The following is a 16,873-nucleotide window of genomic DNA, read 5'->3' on the forward strand; positions in this document are numbered from 1 at the left end:
GTTTGGAAACCACTGGCCTAGATCCACATGAGCAGACTTTGAGTTTTCAGAGCTGAAACTCTGTCAGTCAGTCAGATTCTGGCAAAAATCAGGTCAAACTTAAGTGTAGTTCTTTTAATTTGTCTTTTTTTTCCATCATAAATCAAAAACTGCACGTGGTGATAACGATTGTGGATCTGCTGCTCTGACACTTTTGTCTTGTAACACCTTAAATGAACACATTTTCCAGGTGACTGGTGTCTATGAGCTGAGGCCTAAAGAGATAAAACTGTTTAATATTTCCCAAACAAACAACGATTCTAGACATTATGTAGATATTAAATTCAGATTTGTGCAGAAAAACTTTCTTTTTTCCATTTTTCCAGCCCACTAAACATCTCAAGGCCTCTAATGTGCTGCTCTACAGTTAATAAAGAAGAAGTCGGGCTATATTAAGGCTTTAAAACGAGTTTAATACTGCGCCGGTTCGTGAGTTCACCTATCGCCTCTGAAGGGAAACTGGTTGAGATATTAAATTCAATGACACGATGAAACCTTTACAGCCACATTAAACATCCATGAGAGAATATATGTGCATAAATATCGGCGTTCCTGCGCGTATGAGAGAACCTCTGGGATCTTTACATCCCGCGTCCTTGGCAGTCTCTTGCTTTGCGATATTGGATCACACACAGGTGTGGAAGAATGAACGTCGAGCGAAAGGTGGAGCGTTTCTCTGGCGGCTGCAGTGGAAGACGGTTTGTGGAGTGTTTCCCGCCCTCTCCTCGTAAACAAACAAAACCATGCTCCGCGGCCTCGACACCATTTCCTCTGTTGATTTAATAACCTCTCCTCGGTCCGGGGAAAGTTGACTGAGCAGCTCAGGTTTAATATTGTCGCACACAAGCAGAATTATTAAATAAAGCCGCATGTTGAACAAAATAACTTTCAGGCAAACTGCGAGCTTGGCAGGTGATTTTTATCTCGCGTCCCGGCTTAGGGAGCTCATTTCATGGAGTTTTTAGTCAAATTATCTTAAAGCGCCGGCAGATAATGCTGCTGGGTTTGATAACATTTCATTTGATGCACGCCAGGATGAAAAATAAGGAGCGTAATCTTGCAGCAGGTTGATGTTTTGAGCTAATTTTAATCTTCCCGCGTGATTGATCTGCGGCAGTTTGAAGGCAAACAGTCCGGAAGCAGATCACAATGCAGCGAAGGAAACAGTGACTCGCTTCTGTCTCGAGCGCCGTTCAGCAAATTGACGACTGGGAGAACAAAGCGTGTTCGTGTCTGTTGGCCTTGATGGGAAGCAACGGAAAGCAGTGGGTGGTTACAGTCGAGTGAGGAGCCGCGTTTCATGCAGCTGAATCATGACTCCGCACTCAGAGGCAGATGCTCTGTTGATTACACACTTGTCTGCGTAGGTTTCTGCAGATGTTTCCTTATCTTCAAGCGTTTCTTGTCAGTTTCATGTTGTGGTTAAGTTCTGGTCAGGCCGAGGCACAAAAACCGCTTTGTAGGGTTCAGTAAAAGCTCACATTTTAGCTTAAAATACCCAGTTCACCTTTCCCGAAATGTTGATATTTCATAGCTGGAATCAATGCAGGGACAAGTGAAATCACTGATGGATAATTGAGGAAAATACTCAAAGAAAACTATCCAAATACTGCATATTGATACTGTAAAGTGTTATATTCATGTGATATTGGCTTCATTAACATGAAGAAATTACATGAAATATACTCCCAGAGGAAATAAATCTAGACGTGATCTCATAATTATGACATTCCGTCTGCTAATTATGAGAAAAGAACAAAAGGTCAGATTCTGTAACCTAATTAGAGCTTTATTATACTTCAATTAATGCTCTATTCTGACAGCTGTTATCAGATTGTATTTAGAGAATCGCACACTTTGAGAGCTTGGATGCATTTCTGCTTTGTAACCATGAAGCATCCTGTTCCAGTTCAGCTGCGCCTGAACCAGCAGAGCAGCTCGGAACAGGTCCGACTCATCTGGCTGGACATTAACTCAAAGCACGGGAGACCACATTAATCAGAAACCCCTCCTGAGAGTCGCATTCAAAGCGAAAATCCTCGAATCTAAAAATTTTCCATTACAGTAAACTGAATATCTTTGGGTGGAGACAAAACAAGCAATTTAAATATGTAAACTTTGTCATTCTGAAGCAGGATTTTACACCATTTTCTGATATTTTATCGACCACATATAATAAATTGAATGGCAGGCAGATGAACTGAATGGGAATAGTAATCCCAGACCTCAGAAAAGCTGTTACTTCAGAGCACCATCAATAATTTATATGCATATTGAGTAAAATATGCATTTTAAATATTTTATAGGTGTCTGAACTGTCCGTGAAGCTTTTGCACCATTTTCCTGACAGTTTGTTGCTGGTGTTCAGCCGTGACTCGCTGCATTTGTTTTGTCAGCGTGAATGTACACAATACCCCAAAACTCTGCCGTGTGGAAGTGGGACAGAGCTCTGAATATCTGCAGCTCTGCTCATTTTCTTTCTCACCATGGAACAAGGAAGTGATTGACAGCTGGGGCTCCAGTTGAATTCAGTTCACTTAACACACCGGTAGGACAGAGAACCAGCAGGGCTGCAGCGCTGCAGCACCGCGACTGCTGCTTCCATACAAAACTCCAGTATCAGCCGCTGCACCTTTGGTGAGTTTCTGGAGGATTCTTTTTATTATTGATCTGTTGTTTCATCTCGACATGATCAAAAAAAAAGGTGAAAAAGACCTTTTAGGAGTCCCTGGAGCCTGACGTGACCTCTCTAAATTGCTTGTTTTTATAACCATCAGTCTAAAACCTAAAGATATTCAATCCATGAACATAATAAACAGAGAAAAGCAGATTAAATCTCACATGCTCTGAAGCAGGAACCTGCAAATGTTTGGCCTTTTTCGATAAATATATCTATTGATTTGGATCACCGTTAGCTGTTACCTTGGCAACAACCACACTTCCTGGAGTCCAAATGAAAATATATATATACAGTCAATAAAGCAGTTAGAATATCACGAACACAACCCAGTAAAATGACATCAAGCCAAACATGTGACATACAGACTTTTTACCGCCATGGAAATAACCTGTTTTTGACAGTTAATCAGCATTTTGTGGCGTTACAGCAGTCCATCGATTGATCACTTCAGCACCAGTGTCCTTGTCAAGCAGCTAACACTAGTGAGGTAGTGCTGCTGCTGCTGCTGATGATGAGGAGAAGTTGACTGACATCCCTGGAAATCCAACTTTGGACTTCTCTGATTGGTTAAAACAACTGAGGCTGGCTGAGAAACCTAAAATGAGATGAGTGCCAGGCTGCTCGTTGAATCTGCCTTTAAAACCGGATGTATGAAACGTTCATGGTGATGTCAGAAGACGTGACCTTTCTTCTGCAAAACGGCAAAAATCTGTTGCCGCTCTTCCTCTTTTTCCGGTCATTGGCAACTTTCTCGCCGCTGTGTCGGAGGATTTATTGTGGCCGAAGCGCTGCTGATGCTGCAGCGGCACAGATTCATTCCTCCGTCCAGCCCTCTGTCACTTTGCTAAGCTGCTGCCTCTGACCCATATAGGGGTGTTTCTTTCACAAAGCCCTGTGGAGCGTCATCATGTGATTACCAGCTGATGCCACTGGAAGGCTTTATTACGCTGCAATCAGTGTGTGCCTGTTTTAATTCTCACACGAGGCTTCTGGGTATGCATCGGCGGTTTGCGTGGATGTCCGTGATGTGCGTTTATGCACCTTTTGTGTCGTGCTTGTGCATGTGTGAACGGAGGATGGGAGAAGGATTGGTTGTGTGTGGGAGGCAGAGTCAGTGAACTAAATAAAATGCCTCCTATTCTCTAGCTGAGTGATTTTCATCCTGCAGTGCTGCTAAGTGGCCTAATGCATCGCCTAAGTCCTTATTCCCACTTATCCCGCAGATCCAACGTAATCCCAGATTACATGAGGGAGATAAGCAATAGATGGATATACAAGATTAGGCTATTACTGATCAGCAGCACTCGTAGCTTAGGTAGTGAAACCAGGTGAGCAGCCAAAACGCCAACGTAAGCTGCGAGATGATCTCTTTTTAGCGTGGAGGAAAAAAATGCAGCGCCGCCACATGTGACGCAAACTCTGAGCATCCGGGATTGGATTTTGAGTCGGAGAGGGAGAGATTTAGCTGTGTTTGCTGTGTTTGACATAGTTCGCTAGAAATGATGAAAAAATGGTTGGAACATCCAAATTCTTCCACTCAAAGAGGCTGTAAGAATGCAAATTTGGCCCTAACTCTGAGAATATCAGCTTTTCTCCAGTAAATGTTGTTCACTAGCATCCAGTTTAACATCAGTGGCAGTGAATGTCGCTCCCACTTGAAGCGCGCTCTGCTTTCATTATGGCGCATTTCAAGCATTTGGTATCTTAAGCATCCTCTAACCTGAAGGTCACAGTTGTGGTTTGTGTCTTTCGCCGCTGAAGGGCCCTCGAGAAAAAGACCCTGCGGTCTTTGACCACGCTTTTTTTTTCTTTTTAATTTCCTTCCCGAAAACAAACCAGGGTTTCCGTGTCCTTGGCTCTGATGTTTGTGTGGATGGAGAAAAGAGAGCTGCAGAAGCAAACAGCTCCTTCATCACCAGCTCCAAGTGTAAATCGTGTGCTTCAGCTGTTGGCCTGATCCGCCGAGGCTTCCTCTCTTGTGCCCTCGAGCCTCTTTATAATTGGAGCACTCTTTGAACTGATCTGCTCTCAGATTGGAGGATGGAAAAACCCTCTGCTTGCTCTGCTTGTTTGACTTGCTGATGCCGGCGCCTGCAGCAGACTCCGAGTGACCACGGTCTTCATGCGTTTTAGAAGCAAAACAACTGTCGGGACGAGTTGGCATTTTGAAATACAGTGTTGGTTTAATCCTGATTTGCATGGGCTCACCTACAGATGAGCCCAATAATGAGATGTACGTATGAGTTATGTGAGAGGCAGAAAGGCTTTCTGCAGCTGATGTTTCACAGCTTCCTCTGCACACAGTGAATCATGAAGTGATGTGTGTGCGTCGTGTTACCTCATAAGAATGTGAAACTTAAGTAAATTCCATCATCCCTGTCCACCGTGATCAGTTTCCAGTCAGATTAATCTTGAGATTAACTGAGATGAATCATCTGATACCTGCAGGCCTTCACAGCTCATACGCCGGCCACACGGGACAGATCGATCCAGAGCTGAGGGCGGCGTTGTCTCCGGACTGCCACATGACGCCTGTGTTCGACGAGCGCTCCTTCCACAGCCCCCTGTACCACAGCCCCACCCACGACCCCCAGGGCTCCCTCTACAGGACCAACACAGGTACTGAGCCTCCATGCTGCAGCTGTGCGGCCGCATGTGGGGATTAAAATTGTTAACTCTGCTAATTAGACTCTTTGCTTGAACGGTGCATGTTGCTGGGGGCATAATTTCAACAATAGAAGGCAAATTGTCAGTACTGGTTCGCACTTATAGCCGAAATCTGGAGCAAAAAAAATCAAAGAAAGAGCTAAAAGTCTGGATTATTTGAAGCATTAGCAGCTCTACAAGGAGCATAAATACTGGCAGAGATACTCGAGGTACAGTAAGAATAATGCAGAACATTTCAAACGTGACTTTTAGCTGCTTTATCGCCATCACAGAGAATTACAACAACCTCATTTTTCACATCAGGGCTCCGTTTCACATCTGCTCAGAAGATTATTTCTCTGAAATCTGTGGCGGAAATCACAGTTTACAGGCACAGGAACTGTTGTTATTATCGCTCCCCGAGGTCAGGACTTAATTAGGCTGAAACCTTTCATGTGCTCTGCTGCATCTTAATTGAAGCCTTTGCAGAATGATTTAAAGCTGAAAGCTCTGCGGAGTTTGATAGTGGAGGATCTAAGGAGCCATTTTAGCTTCGTTTAGTCTGGATTTAAACAGGTCTGCGGCCTGCGAGGCGGCCCGATGCTTTTAAACAGTCTGCTTTCTGATGCTGCTGTCTCTCTTATGTGACCTTGGATGTATTTTGCACATGCAGATAACTTCAGACTGCCTTTATGCAAGAACAAAACCTGGATTCAATTTATGTCCAAATCCTCATTTCTCAGGTATGGGGACCCTCCCTCGGACCACAAGCCACTGCGGCACGCTGCCGTACCAAAGAAGCAGCTACGGGCTGAGCACCGCAGCTCTGTACGTCGACTCCTACAGGGTCTCCGGCGAGCCCGTCTTCTCCCACCGGCACTCTGGACTGGTGGAGCGGGTGGCCACGCGCACCCCCTCCATCGAGAGCATCCACAAAGACCCCCGGTGATAATTACACACCCGTTATTTGACAAATATTCCGAAAGTCAAGGCATTCATTGATGAAATATTGTCTGAATTAAACTCACTTTGCTCATTTTAGCCTTTATTGTGGACAAGTTCTCAAACAGCTGTTTGGTTTATTTGATTAAATACAAACAAGACTAAGAGGGTACAGCCATGCTAGCTGCACTGTGAGGCTGTGCTCTGAGCTAAATGCTAACATGCTAACAGTGACAATGCCAGCAGTTATAAGGTATCCCCATGCTCACCAGCCTAGTTCAGCATGTTGGCATGCTAACATTTGCTAATTAGCATTAAACGTCCAGCTGAGGCTGATGGGAATATCATTAGTCATCCTGAGCTCATGAGATATAACCTGCTGGTGGCGCTAGAAGAGAAGTCAGAGATAATATCATGTTAGCCCTCTGATAGCTGACATATTTCAGTCTGGACTCTGGACAGAATCTGACCTTTTGACAGTGAAAAGTGTCTGAAGTTTCCTCTTCGTTCCCTTCAGGGAGTTCGCCTGGCGTGACCCCGAGCTGCCGGAGGTCATCCACATGCTGCAGCACCACTTCCCCTCTGTCCAGGCCAACGCCGCCGCCTACCTGCAGCACCTGTGTTACGGAGACAACCGGGTCAAGGTGGAGGTGAGGTGACAACACACGCTGGGCTCCTGGTTTAAAAATAACAAGAGGGACGTCAGAGCTATGACTCGCTCCGCAGGTGGAGGAAGGTTCACTCCCCGACACAGACAGCGAGCCTTTAAAAATTCATCAATGAGACCAAACATGCAAACAAGGACGAATTAAATGTAAAGTTTTGGATACTATGTTTTATGTGCATTACATAGTTTGATGTAATTTAAGGAGAAAAAAATGTCACATTAGCTTCTAAAATGTGAGAATTTGCTCTTTTTCTCTGTTTTATCTCATTGTACACTGATGTTTTTATTCACAGAGCAATTTTAAGACGTCATCTTTGGCTTTGAGATGTTGTGATGGGCATTTTTCAGACTAAATATTTCACTAATGTGTCTTGGAAACGATTGTTCCCATTCACAGTTTATATATTAGATCAGAAACGGCCATCATATCTCACAAAAATGTCATTCAATAAACATTATATGTGTAAAACAGATGAATAATATAAATATCCTTAATAGAATGTTAGAAACTGAGCAAACGGTAGAAGATTAAACATAAGTAACTCTATTTAAGTAAAAAACAAACTGATAACAAATGATACAATGAAATGGGGAAAAAAAGACAGTTTCCTTTGCTGGGAAACATTTGATTTGGCTTTTGATTGATCGATTGGCTCGTAGCAGCTCATTTCCCGTCTCCTGTCGTATCCCTGAGAGTTTATTCTCAGCTTCCAGGGTTTGAAATTTGACTTTTTCTTTCAGATCCTCGCTGCCAAACCCCGAGCCAAAGCGCCATCTGCTAAAACAAAACTTTAAGTCACGCCGGTGCCAAACGTGGCGACGCTTCAGCGCGTCGGCGCCCTGTCTTTGCTCTGCTTCCCGTGCAATAAATAACTCCAGCACAATGGCGGAGCTTCGCGCGCGATTCGTTTTAGTGCCGTTTGGTTTGTTTGGTGATGAGCTTTTAATTAGCCTTTGGAGCGGCCTGGACACACGCCTGCTCATTTAGCCAGAAACAAATGTTTTCAGTGGCGGTTTGAACAGAGAATCAGAGAGAGGCTGGGAGCGTCTGCTGCTCTCCTGAGACGGGTTTATTTCGAGTTGACACGAGGAAGTTTTGAACATGCCACAGAGATGCTTCTGCATGTCGCATTTCATCGGTACATGAAGTCAGCGCAGGGTTTTTCTTTCTGCACTGATTTAATCTTCACTCGTGTGCAAAGAAGCATCAAAACTGGCTGAAAACTTTATCAGCAAAGCTGGAATAGTTTCATGAAATCCATCGTTTTTAAAGAGAAGGTGACTTTATTCTGCATTTATTCGAAGTAAGTGAAGAGGGAGGAGGAGGGAGAGCGCTTCGCTGTGCATGTCAACCTGCTGGCGATTATGCAACTCTTTGTCTTCAGCCAATAGTGGCTCCTCTGAAGGATCATGCTGATTTCGGCTCCTCTCAGAGGATCTTAAAACAATCCAAGCTTCAGACGTGTGCTTTGATTCGCTCATCGCTGCCCTGTGTGACAGTAATCATATGTATTTTGTTCGTCCCTCTCTGTGATTGGTCCCCTGGTCTGCAGGTGTGTCACCTGGGAGGGATCCAGCACCTGGTGGACCAGCTGGATCACAAGGTGGCCGAGGTTCAGAAGAGCGCCTGCGGGGCCCTCAGGAACCTGGTGTACGGCAAGGCCACAGACAACAACAAGGTGGCGCTGAGGAACTGCGGCGGCGTGCCGGCGCTGCTGCGCCTCCTCAGGAAAACGACCGACAACGAAGTCCGCGAGCTGGTCACTGGTACGTCTGCTCAGGTTTAATTGAAGGTGATGCTCGGTGTTTCTCACCAGAATGCTTTGTGGGTATCTGTGACATATGTCCTTCCTCATTGGTGTATTTCTTTGCACCCTGTCGCCACCAGCTGTTGAACAAAACAGGGACTCATTCATTAAAACATTGCTCCAAAATTGCACAGGGAACCTTTTTAATTTAAAGTCAAGGAATTAAGAATAAAAAACCTGGAACCACTCAAAGGGCAGTTATTACTGCCAAGGCTGCACAACTCGCCCAATTAGTTAATGTGGCTAAAGCTTCACCAGAGTCCTGTGTGAAAAATGCTGTTTTAAGGGGCGACATCATACAAGCCAAATATGAAGGATTTGCATGAAAAAACACATTTAATAGAAGATCATAAGACGTGTCAGTTCATGAGAAAACAGCAGAAATGCTGCTGGGAGCTTCTGAGAGTCGCCTGTGTTGAGCATTTGTTAACTCAGGTGCGTCTTTTTATCCCTAAAGGAGTAAATTCAGGTGAAAGCAGCAGAAGCACATTGACTCAAACAGTTTCCAAATGCAAAACATGACACACTGAAATCCCGCTGCGGGGTGCGTGGGCGAGGTTCGCTGGCCGGCTTGCTGGCCGAGCGTCGGTCTGTGTCGCCGTCTGACTGGCTGGCAGCGTATTAATCTGCGCGTCGGCTGTTCTGTGGGAGGTGAGAGCGGCGGCGGCTTAAACACTCGGCGCGCTGTGTTGACAGAGCAGATCTCGGCACAGTCGTCGGGACAGATGCTAAGATAATGTGCTTTGGAAACAGGATGCCGCTGACAGCTCTGCAGCCACACCACACATACTGTTTAATACCAGGAGATATGGAGCCGCTAGACGGCTCAGGCTGTCAGAAAAACTCGAAGGAGAGTCTTCAGCTTGCACCAGACTTTGGGAAAGTTTAACTTTTCCAGCTCAGGTGAGGATTCTGACTTTGGTGGCTGCAGGGCTTTCCCGACTCACTTTTCCCGATTGACACTGAACACATCCATGTGTTTTCACAGAGACGTTGCAGCTTGCAGGGTGGAGTGAGTGTTTGATTCACACCCACGCTGAGGATGTGTGCCAGCGAAGTGATTTTGCCCTTGCTGTGAAATGTTTGAGGCTTCTTATTCACTTTTAAACTTTCTTAGTAAAGGTCGTTTCAGAACAGAAGTTACAAAGTGCTTTACATGAAGAAGAATCATCCGAGGGTGATTACAGAGACAGAACAAATGAAATAAAAAGAAATGGTTTTAAGAACGTTCTGTGCTATGTTCAGCGTCAAGTGACATCATGCACGATTGCTTTTGCCTGGACTCCGGCCGAGCTGCTCTAACAGGCAATCTGTGGCTGCTGCATGTCAAAAATCATCAGACGACTTTGTGTAATTTAAGAGCCGATATTATTTGAGGCCAAATGCAACACTGAAATAGAGCTGGACCTCCAAAAATGGCCGCCTACTCGCCACATGGGCTGCTAGTGAAGTCATTTTACTCCATGTTATATTTCCTTATTTTGCTTTATGGTCGGTTCTGTTGTTTGTCAGTTCAGCTCAGTTTACACCCAGTGAAGAATGCTTTTCACCTCCAGTATTTTTCTTTTAATAAGGTCAGAGGAGTAGAAAAAAATATATTTAAAGGAAAAAATTGGTTGATTTTGCAATTGTTAGTAGTATTGTTACACATGCTATCACTTTGGTTTCACAGAAAGTTATTATCAAACGTTCCAAGGAAACAGAAAATCAGTTAGTTTAACAGAAAAAGTCCAAAAAGCTGAAGACAGATGTGTTGTTTTGCATGTGTTGTGCATTAATTGCTGCAATTTTTTCTTGTTAAAATAAGCATAGTTTTGGGAAACTGTTCTCTTTCTGGTTGAGTCAGCTGCTTGGCTTCGCTTAGCATAAAGACTGGAAACAGGTGTAAACAGCTTGCCTGGTTCTGTCCACAGGTAACAGAAATCAGACATTGGCAGCGTCTCATGAATCCTCTTTTACTTGCACCCGCAGGCGTCCTGTGGAACCTCTCCTCGTGCGACGCCGTGAAGATGACCATCATCCGCGACGCTCTGTCCACGCTGACCAACACGGTCGTCATCCCCCACTCGGGCTGGAGCAGCGTCTCACACCGCGACGAGCACAAAGTCAAGTTCCAGTCCTCCCTGCTGCTGCGCAACACCACCGGCTGTCTGAGGTGAGGAAACAAACCACCCCCTGCGTAATGCGTGGTGAAGACTCGAACCCTCTGTTTTCTTTCTGCTGTTCTAAAATCCTCTTTTTTATTGAAAAATGTTGATGTCGCCATTATTCTGTATCAGAGTTAATCTTTGCTGATGGTGTTTGTGCATATTCGTCAGCACACAGCGCACCCTTTACACTTAAAAGTGCCTCATAAACCCTCCAATGCATTCTCATTTTTTTCACTGAAAACACATTTAACAAAGTGCCTCCCCTCCGAAGCCCGTTGAGTCGCCAGGCGTGCCGTTAGCTCATTAAATCGATCCTTGTTTTGAAATGAAAGGATGACTTTAGGATTTATTGGTCGTCCGCGCTGCTTTCCTCTGTCTGGTTTTCTTTTTAATGATTCTGTGAAACCGCAGCGCATAATCACATTCACATAATCATCAATGAGAGGCTCTGTAATGGAGATTTTATGCAGGCACGAAGTCCCGAGCATGCATTTGACCACATTAGCTCCCAGAGACAAATAACAGCAAAGGGATCGAAGTGTGTATAAAAGTCAAAGCCCAGGAGGAAGCTTTAGATTCATTATCTGCAAGTTTTACACCAATAAATGCTAATGTGTGCAGCTCGCGTGGACCAGAACATGACTGACAGCGCCGAAGCTGAGTTAAGCTCATTCCAGAGATGCAATTTGAAATAGGAGCAGCTTGAATTCCAGTTAATAACGTTCATGTTTTACAAAACCCTGTAAAACTTTAAGCAGCACGCTCATATTCCCCAACCTGGACTCATGTTTTATACCGCTGCCGACTAAATGAAGGCTTTTGATACAACAGACTTACAGTCAACATTCAAGCGGTAGAAACTTTAAAATCCAGATACGGGTGAGTCTTTGCCATCGCTGCCGTCCATCAGTCCGTCTGTGCTGGCACCTGTCACCTGATTAACTGAGCAAACCTTGAGATCTGCTGAACCAATTCGACAGCCACACTTTGCACGATCGAACTCTGATTGACTCAAACCTGCTGAGTGGAGACTTCCCAGTCCAAATGTTTAAAACTGGCCTGATTGGACTGGCGCCAGTCATTCCTCAGTGTCAGGAGCCAATCAGGACCAAGACCAGGTGTGTTTAATAGAAGTATGAGCTTCCAAAAAATGACTGGACACAAACTGGTCATTATTTATTTCCAATCATTTAAGTGACTGCAGGGAAACTTCATCTCTGTGCACAGACGCCTCCAGCATTCACTCTGACTGAGGCTGTAGATTGATGGTATAGAAATGCATTGTGGGAGTTCAGTGCTGCTGTGCAGTCCTCTTCTGTCAGCTCACCATTAGCAGTGGCTGAAGGTTCCTATTGGAGGATCAGCTCCCTCCTTTGCTGTATCCGGGCAGGTTTTTAAGCCACCCTGTGGGGGAATCCACACACTGCACCTCAGCCTGAATTCATGTGTGGCTCTGTGTGTGTCTGTGTGTCTGTGTGTGAGGAACCTGAGCTCAGCAGGGGAGGAGGCGAGGAGTCAGCTGCGTTGCTGTGAAGGTCTGGTCGACTCTCTGCTCCACGTCCTCAAAGCCTGCGTCAACACATCCGACTACGACAGCAAGGTGCTGCAAAAACAAACACACACATATTTTTGTTCTCCCACTATATGTTTTTGTCATTTTTTTATGTTATAACATCCCGTGAAAGAACAATAAAACAGTTTGAAATATGTACAGTACACACTCCCACATACCCACAGACGGTTTGCACTGATATCAGACAAACACAAATAAAACAGCATCGTTTGCAGTTTGCTTTCAGATAAATTCGACATTTCCAGCTTCCTGATTTTCACGTGTGGCTCACAGAGAGTCTTTCCAACACTGTGCAGTTTGTCTTCCTACCTGAAGAAGTCCAAAGTCAAGAAGTCAAGTCTGTTTCGATGTTTGTGTAAAGTCCTGCAGACATATTCCAAGCACAGAGTTTGACCTCCAGCATCTCTGCCAAACATTTTATAGCATCCTTGCAGAAATCTGGAAGTTTCCATAAAGCTTTGTTCACAAAGCTTCACTATGACCTCCAGTTGTTGAGATATAGAAGTTCATATTTCTACCCCCCCCCAGATTGTGGAGAACAGCGTCTGCACCCTGAGGAACCTCTCGTACCGGCTGGAGGTGGAGATGCCCTCCTCTCGTCTTCTCGGCAACCAGGAGCTGGACAACCTGCTGGGCTTCTCCTCCCCGGCCAAGGAGCTGGACTACCTCTGCTGGGGCAAGAGGAGGCGCAGCAGGAAGAGGGGCGGCTGGCCGGACGACAAGGTACGAGCACAGCGGGCGGGGTGAGGCTGAGGATGAGGGAGGAGGCGTTCTCACAGCTGCAGAGAAAGACGGAGGTGGTCATATATCCTGTACGTGATGTGTGTGCTTCCTGCAGTGGGACGGCGTGGGGCCGATCCCGGGTTTCTCCCAGTCCCTGAGGGGGGCGGAGCTGCTGTGGCACCCGATGGTGGTGAAGCCGTACCTCAACCTGCTGGCCGAGAGCTCCAACCCCGCCACGCTGGAGGGCGCCGCCGGGTCGCTGCAGAACCTCTCCGCTGGAAACTGGAAGGTGGACACACATGTTTCTCTGCAGAAGAAGAACAAACATTCAAGTTTCAGCTGAGTGAAGCAATAAAACTGTGTGTGTGTGTGTGTGTGTGTGTCTGTGTGTGTGTGTGTGTGTGTGTCTGTGTGTGTGTCTGTGTGTGTGCACGCAGTTCTCGGCCTACATCCGAGCGGCGGTGCGTAAGGAGAAAGGTCTGCCCATCCTGGTGGAGCTGCTGCGGATGGACAACGACCGTGTCGTCTGCTCCGTCGCCACCGCTCTCCGAAACATGGCGCTGGACTGCCGCAACAAGGAGCTGATAGGTCCAAACACACACACACACACACACACACACACACACAATCAACAGATCGACCCCAAGACACTCAAACTGTGAAAAGATCATCTTCACACTTCAGTCAGGAGCATCAACAGCTTCCAGACACACATCACAGTGTGACACAAGTCCACACAGACCAATCAGACTGAAGTGTGAAAGCTTGTAACACATCGCCCCCTGGTGGACAACAGCTGCGCTGAAGGTGCAGACACATCATGGACAGGAATACATTCAAGTTAATACAACAATTAAAAGGAAAAGCAGCAAATCTTTACATTTGTAAAATGACTTAAATTATCCAAATGGCTTCCAGTTAATTATCTGTTAATTGAACAATTAATCGACTAATCATTAATCAATAAACGCAGTTCAAACTGGTTTCAATGAAGTTCACTTTCCGTGTCTCCTCCTGCAGGAAAGTACGCCATGCGGGACCTGGTGAACCGGCTGCCCGGCGGCAGTCCGTCGGTGCTGTCGGACGACACGGTGGCGTCGGTCTGCTGCACGTTGCACGAGGTCACCAGCCGCAACATGGAGAACGCCAAAGCTTTAGCGGACAGCGGAGGCATCGAGAAGCTGGTGGACATCAGCAAAGGGCGAGGGAAAGGGTACGAGATCTGACGCCTCCACGGAACGCTTCATGTGCTTTGGTTATGAGATGAGACAGAAGATATTTACGTGACTTTATGTGTCGCAGGTACTCGATGAAGGTTGTGAAGGCGGCAGCTCAGGTGTTGAACACGCTGTGGCAGTACAGAGAGCTGAGGAGCCTCTACAAACAGGTCGGCAGCCGCAGACACATCCAGAAACCTTTACAGCAGCGCAGAATGACGACTGATGATAAAAATGTCTTCTAAAGTGGACTTTGTGTGTGCAGGACGGCTGGAACTACACCCACTTCGTCACTCCCGTCTCCACCTTGGAGCGGGACCGCTACCTTTCACAGCCCACCCTGCCCACCAGCCCGCTGCAGATGTCCCCTGTCGTCCAATCAGGTACGACCTCCAGTGAGTCGGGTCAAACTGGCATTCCTGTTTTTTGGACTTCCTGGAAAGACTCAGTCCTGTTTATGTCTTTTTCAGGTGGTAGTGCGACATCCTCGCCGGCGATGCTCGGCATCAGAAGACACAGTAAGAACTATCAGAGGGCGCAGTCATCTATGCAACTCGACACTTATTATGGAGACAACAGTTTACACAAACAGCAGTACACAGGTCTGTGTGGGTTAGCTGGCGTTGTGGCGTCCCTCAGGGCTCTACGTTCAGACCAACAACTGATTCATAAACTGTGCAGCAGATCAACAGCAAACTGATCAAAAGTCATCCTCTTTCGGTGTTTAATGCTCTTCTTCTGCCTGTGCTGAATTTTCCACTTCAGGGTCTGAGAAGAAAACTCCATATTTCATTGGGACATATTCATCCCAGTCAGGAGAGGATCTGAGAAGATCTCAGGTGACAAACGCTTCACATTCAGCCTCACTGTTGCATTAAATTTTGAATATGTTTTAGCAGAAAAGGCAAAAATTCACTGTTTCCCACGTCTCAGATGTCAGCATGGACTGACCTTCTTCATCTTCCTCTTCAGCACACAGAGCCATTTTACGATGAGCCCGACAGGAAGAACTACAACAGCTACAGAATGTACCTGTCGTCCCCGCAAGGCTACGGAGAGGAGCAGTTCGAGGACGAGCCGGTCCACCTGACCCCGACCTCCCCCGACGGCTACGCCGGCCAGTCGCTCCGATTCAAAGCCAACACCAACTACGTGGACTTCTACTCCACCACGCGGAGGCCTTCAAACAGGGCGAACAAGTTCACCGGCTCCCCCGACTCCTGGGTGTGAAAACAAAATGAGCGCGTTGAGCTTCGCCGTTTTGGCCTTCTGTTTCTGTGGGTGTTTGTGCGTGAGGCGTGCACACTGTGTGTTTGTGTGAAAGGGCGAGGATGCATGTGGACATGTGTGCATCTGTGTTGAAACTGTACTGAATGACCAGGGTTCGGTTTGCAGATTTTGACTGAGTTCGACCGAGTGCACAATAATGCAGATAAACGTGAGCCTTTCCTTAATGTTTGAGCGTTGCAATAAGCAGGTTTGACCACCAGGGGGACAGAAAGGCGACATACTGGTGACACACATTCATTTGTGGTTTGACTGCTGCTCTTCAATGACATCATCTCTTCTTCTGTGCTGCTTTAACTGCAACCAGCAGGAGACATGAGTCACACCTGGACTCACACGAGTGACCCCACAGCACTGCTGGGTAAGAGGCTCAAACATTTTATGATTATCATGACATTTCAGTGTGGATTGAAAGCTGTAAACAATTATTTAATACGTTATCTGCATTATTATGGACCTGGCATCTTTTCCATCAGAGGTGGCTTCGTCAAAAGGTGCTTTTTGAAAAAAAACCAACCCGGCCCTGACCTTGTTGTTCACCAGAGTGTTTGTTACGGTCAACTGATTTCATTTTTCTCTGCAGTCAAAGTGTGCAGTGTGTTGGCTTTATGACATAAATATTGTTCGCCAGCATCGTCATGAGTGCCAGAGAGAAGCTGTAAAAAGACCACACCTGAGACGATAGTTTGACCCAGGCGTGCAGAGGAGAAACTTACCGATGAGCGTCGTCGCTCGCGGGAACCTTTAAAGACTCAGAGAATCGGGGTTACAGGTGTAAGTGACCCTCTGCTTTTCTGTATGTTGGCCAAAAGTGCAGTAAATCATAAAGTATGTGAAATACGTGACAAAAACGTGAAACTCTATTTGTACAGATACAATGGTTTAACTGTCCTGTTACATTGTTGTATTCAATATGTAGAACTTTCTATGTGGTTGTGTGAAGAAGATTTTTCTATTATTTATTGATTATTTTTATTAATTTACTTGTGACCTGACCAAAATACCCCATGTGTCTGTTCTGTCCAAAACTGATGATGATGATGATGATGATGATGATGATGACAATGATGTGGTGCAATGTTACAGAGGGAATATATGTATAGGGATTAAAGATTATATCATGACAAGATATGTGAAAGCT

The 16,873-nt window shown here is 45.9% G+C and overlaps 1 protein-coding gene across 9 annotated transcripts in view; it reads left to right on the forward strand.

Annotated features, from left to right (window-relative positions):
- LOC143315889 (plakophilin-4-like) overlaps positions 1-16,863 on the forward strand; it is a 34,122-nt gene extending 17,259 nt beyond the window's left edge. For 3 of the 9 annotated variants that reach the window (XM_076723443.1, XM_076723442.1, XM_076723444.1), the window contains exons 8-22: positions 5,168-5,338; positions 6,109-6,310; positions 6,825-6,957; positions 8,528-8,741; positions 10,754-10,937; positions 12,415-12,532; positions 13,034-13,228; positions 13,344-13,517; positions 13,666-13,816; positions 14,249-14,441; positions 14,531-14,615; positions 14,711-14,828; positions 14,916-14,963; positions 15,211-15,284; positions 15,418-16,863. In XM_076723443.1, coding sequence (XP_076579558.1) covers positions 5,168-5,338; positions 6,109-6,310; positions 6,825-6,957; positions 8,528-8,741; positions 10,754-10,937; positions 12,415-12,532; positions 13,034-13,228; positions 13,344-13,517; positions 13,666-13,816; positions 14,249-14,441; positions 14,531-14,615; positions 14,711-14,828; positions 14,916-14,963; positions 15,211-15,284; positions 15,418-15,675 — 2,318 coding nt within the window. In that variant the 3' untranslated portion in view covers positions 15,676-16,863. Of the gene's footprint in view, positions 1-5,167; positions 5,339-6,108; positions 6,311-6,824; positions 6,958-8,527; positions 8,742-10,753; positions 10,938-12,414; positions 12,533-13,033; positions 13,229-13,343; positions 13,518-13,665; positions 13,817-14,248; positions 14,442-14,530; positions 14,616-14,692; positions 14,829-14,915; positions 15,048-15,210; positions 15,285-15,417 lie in introns of all 9 variants that reach the window. The other 6 variants (XM_076723437.1, XM_076723436.1, XM_076723438.1 and 3 more) reach the window with 3 other exon arrangements.
- The last annotated feature ends 10 nt before the right edge of the window (positions 16,864-16,873 follow it).

The sequence above is a fragment of the Chaetodon auriga genome, chromosome 23 (genome assembly GCF_051107435.1).
Source record: "Chaetodon auriga isolate fChaAug3 chromosome 23, fChaAug3.hap1, whole genome shotgun sequence".
NCBI classification, from domain to species: Eukaryota; Metazoa; Chordata; class Actinopteri; order Chaetodontiformes; family Chaetodontidae; genus Chaetodon; species Chaetodon auriga.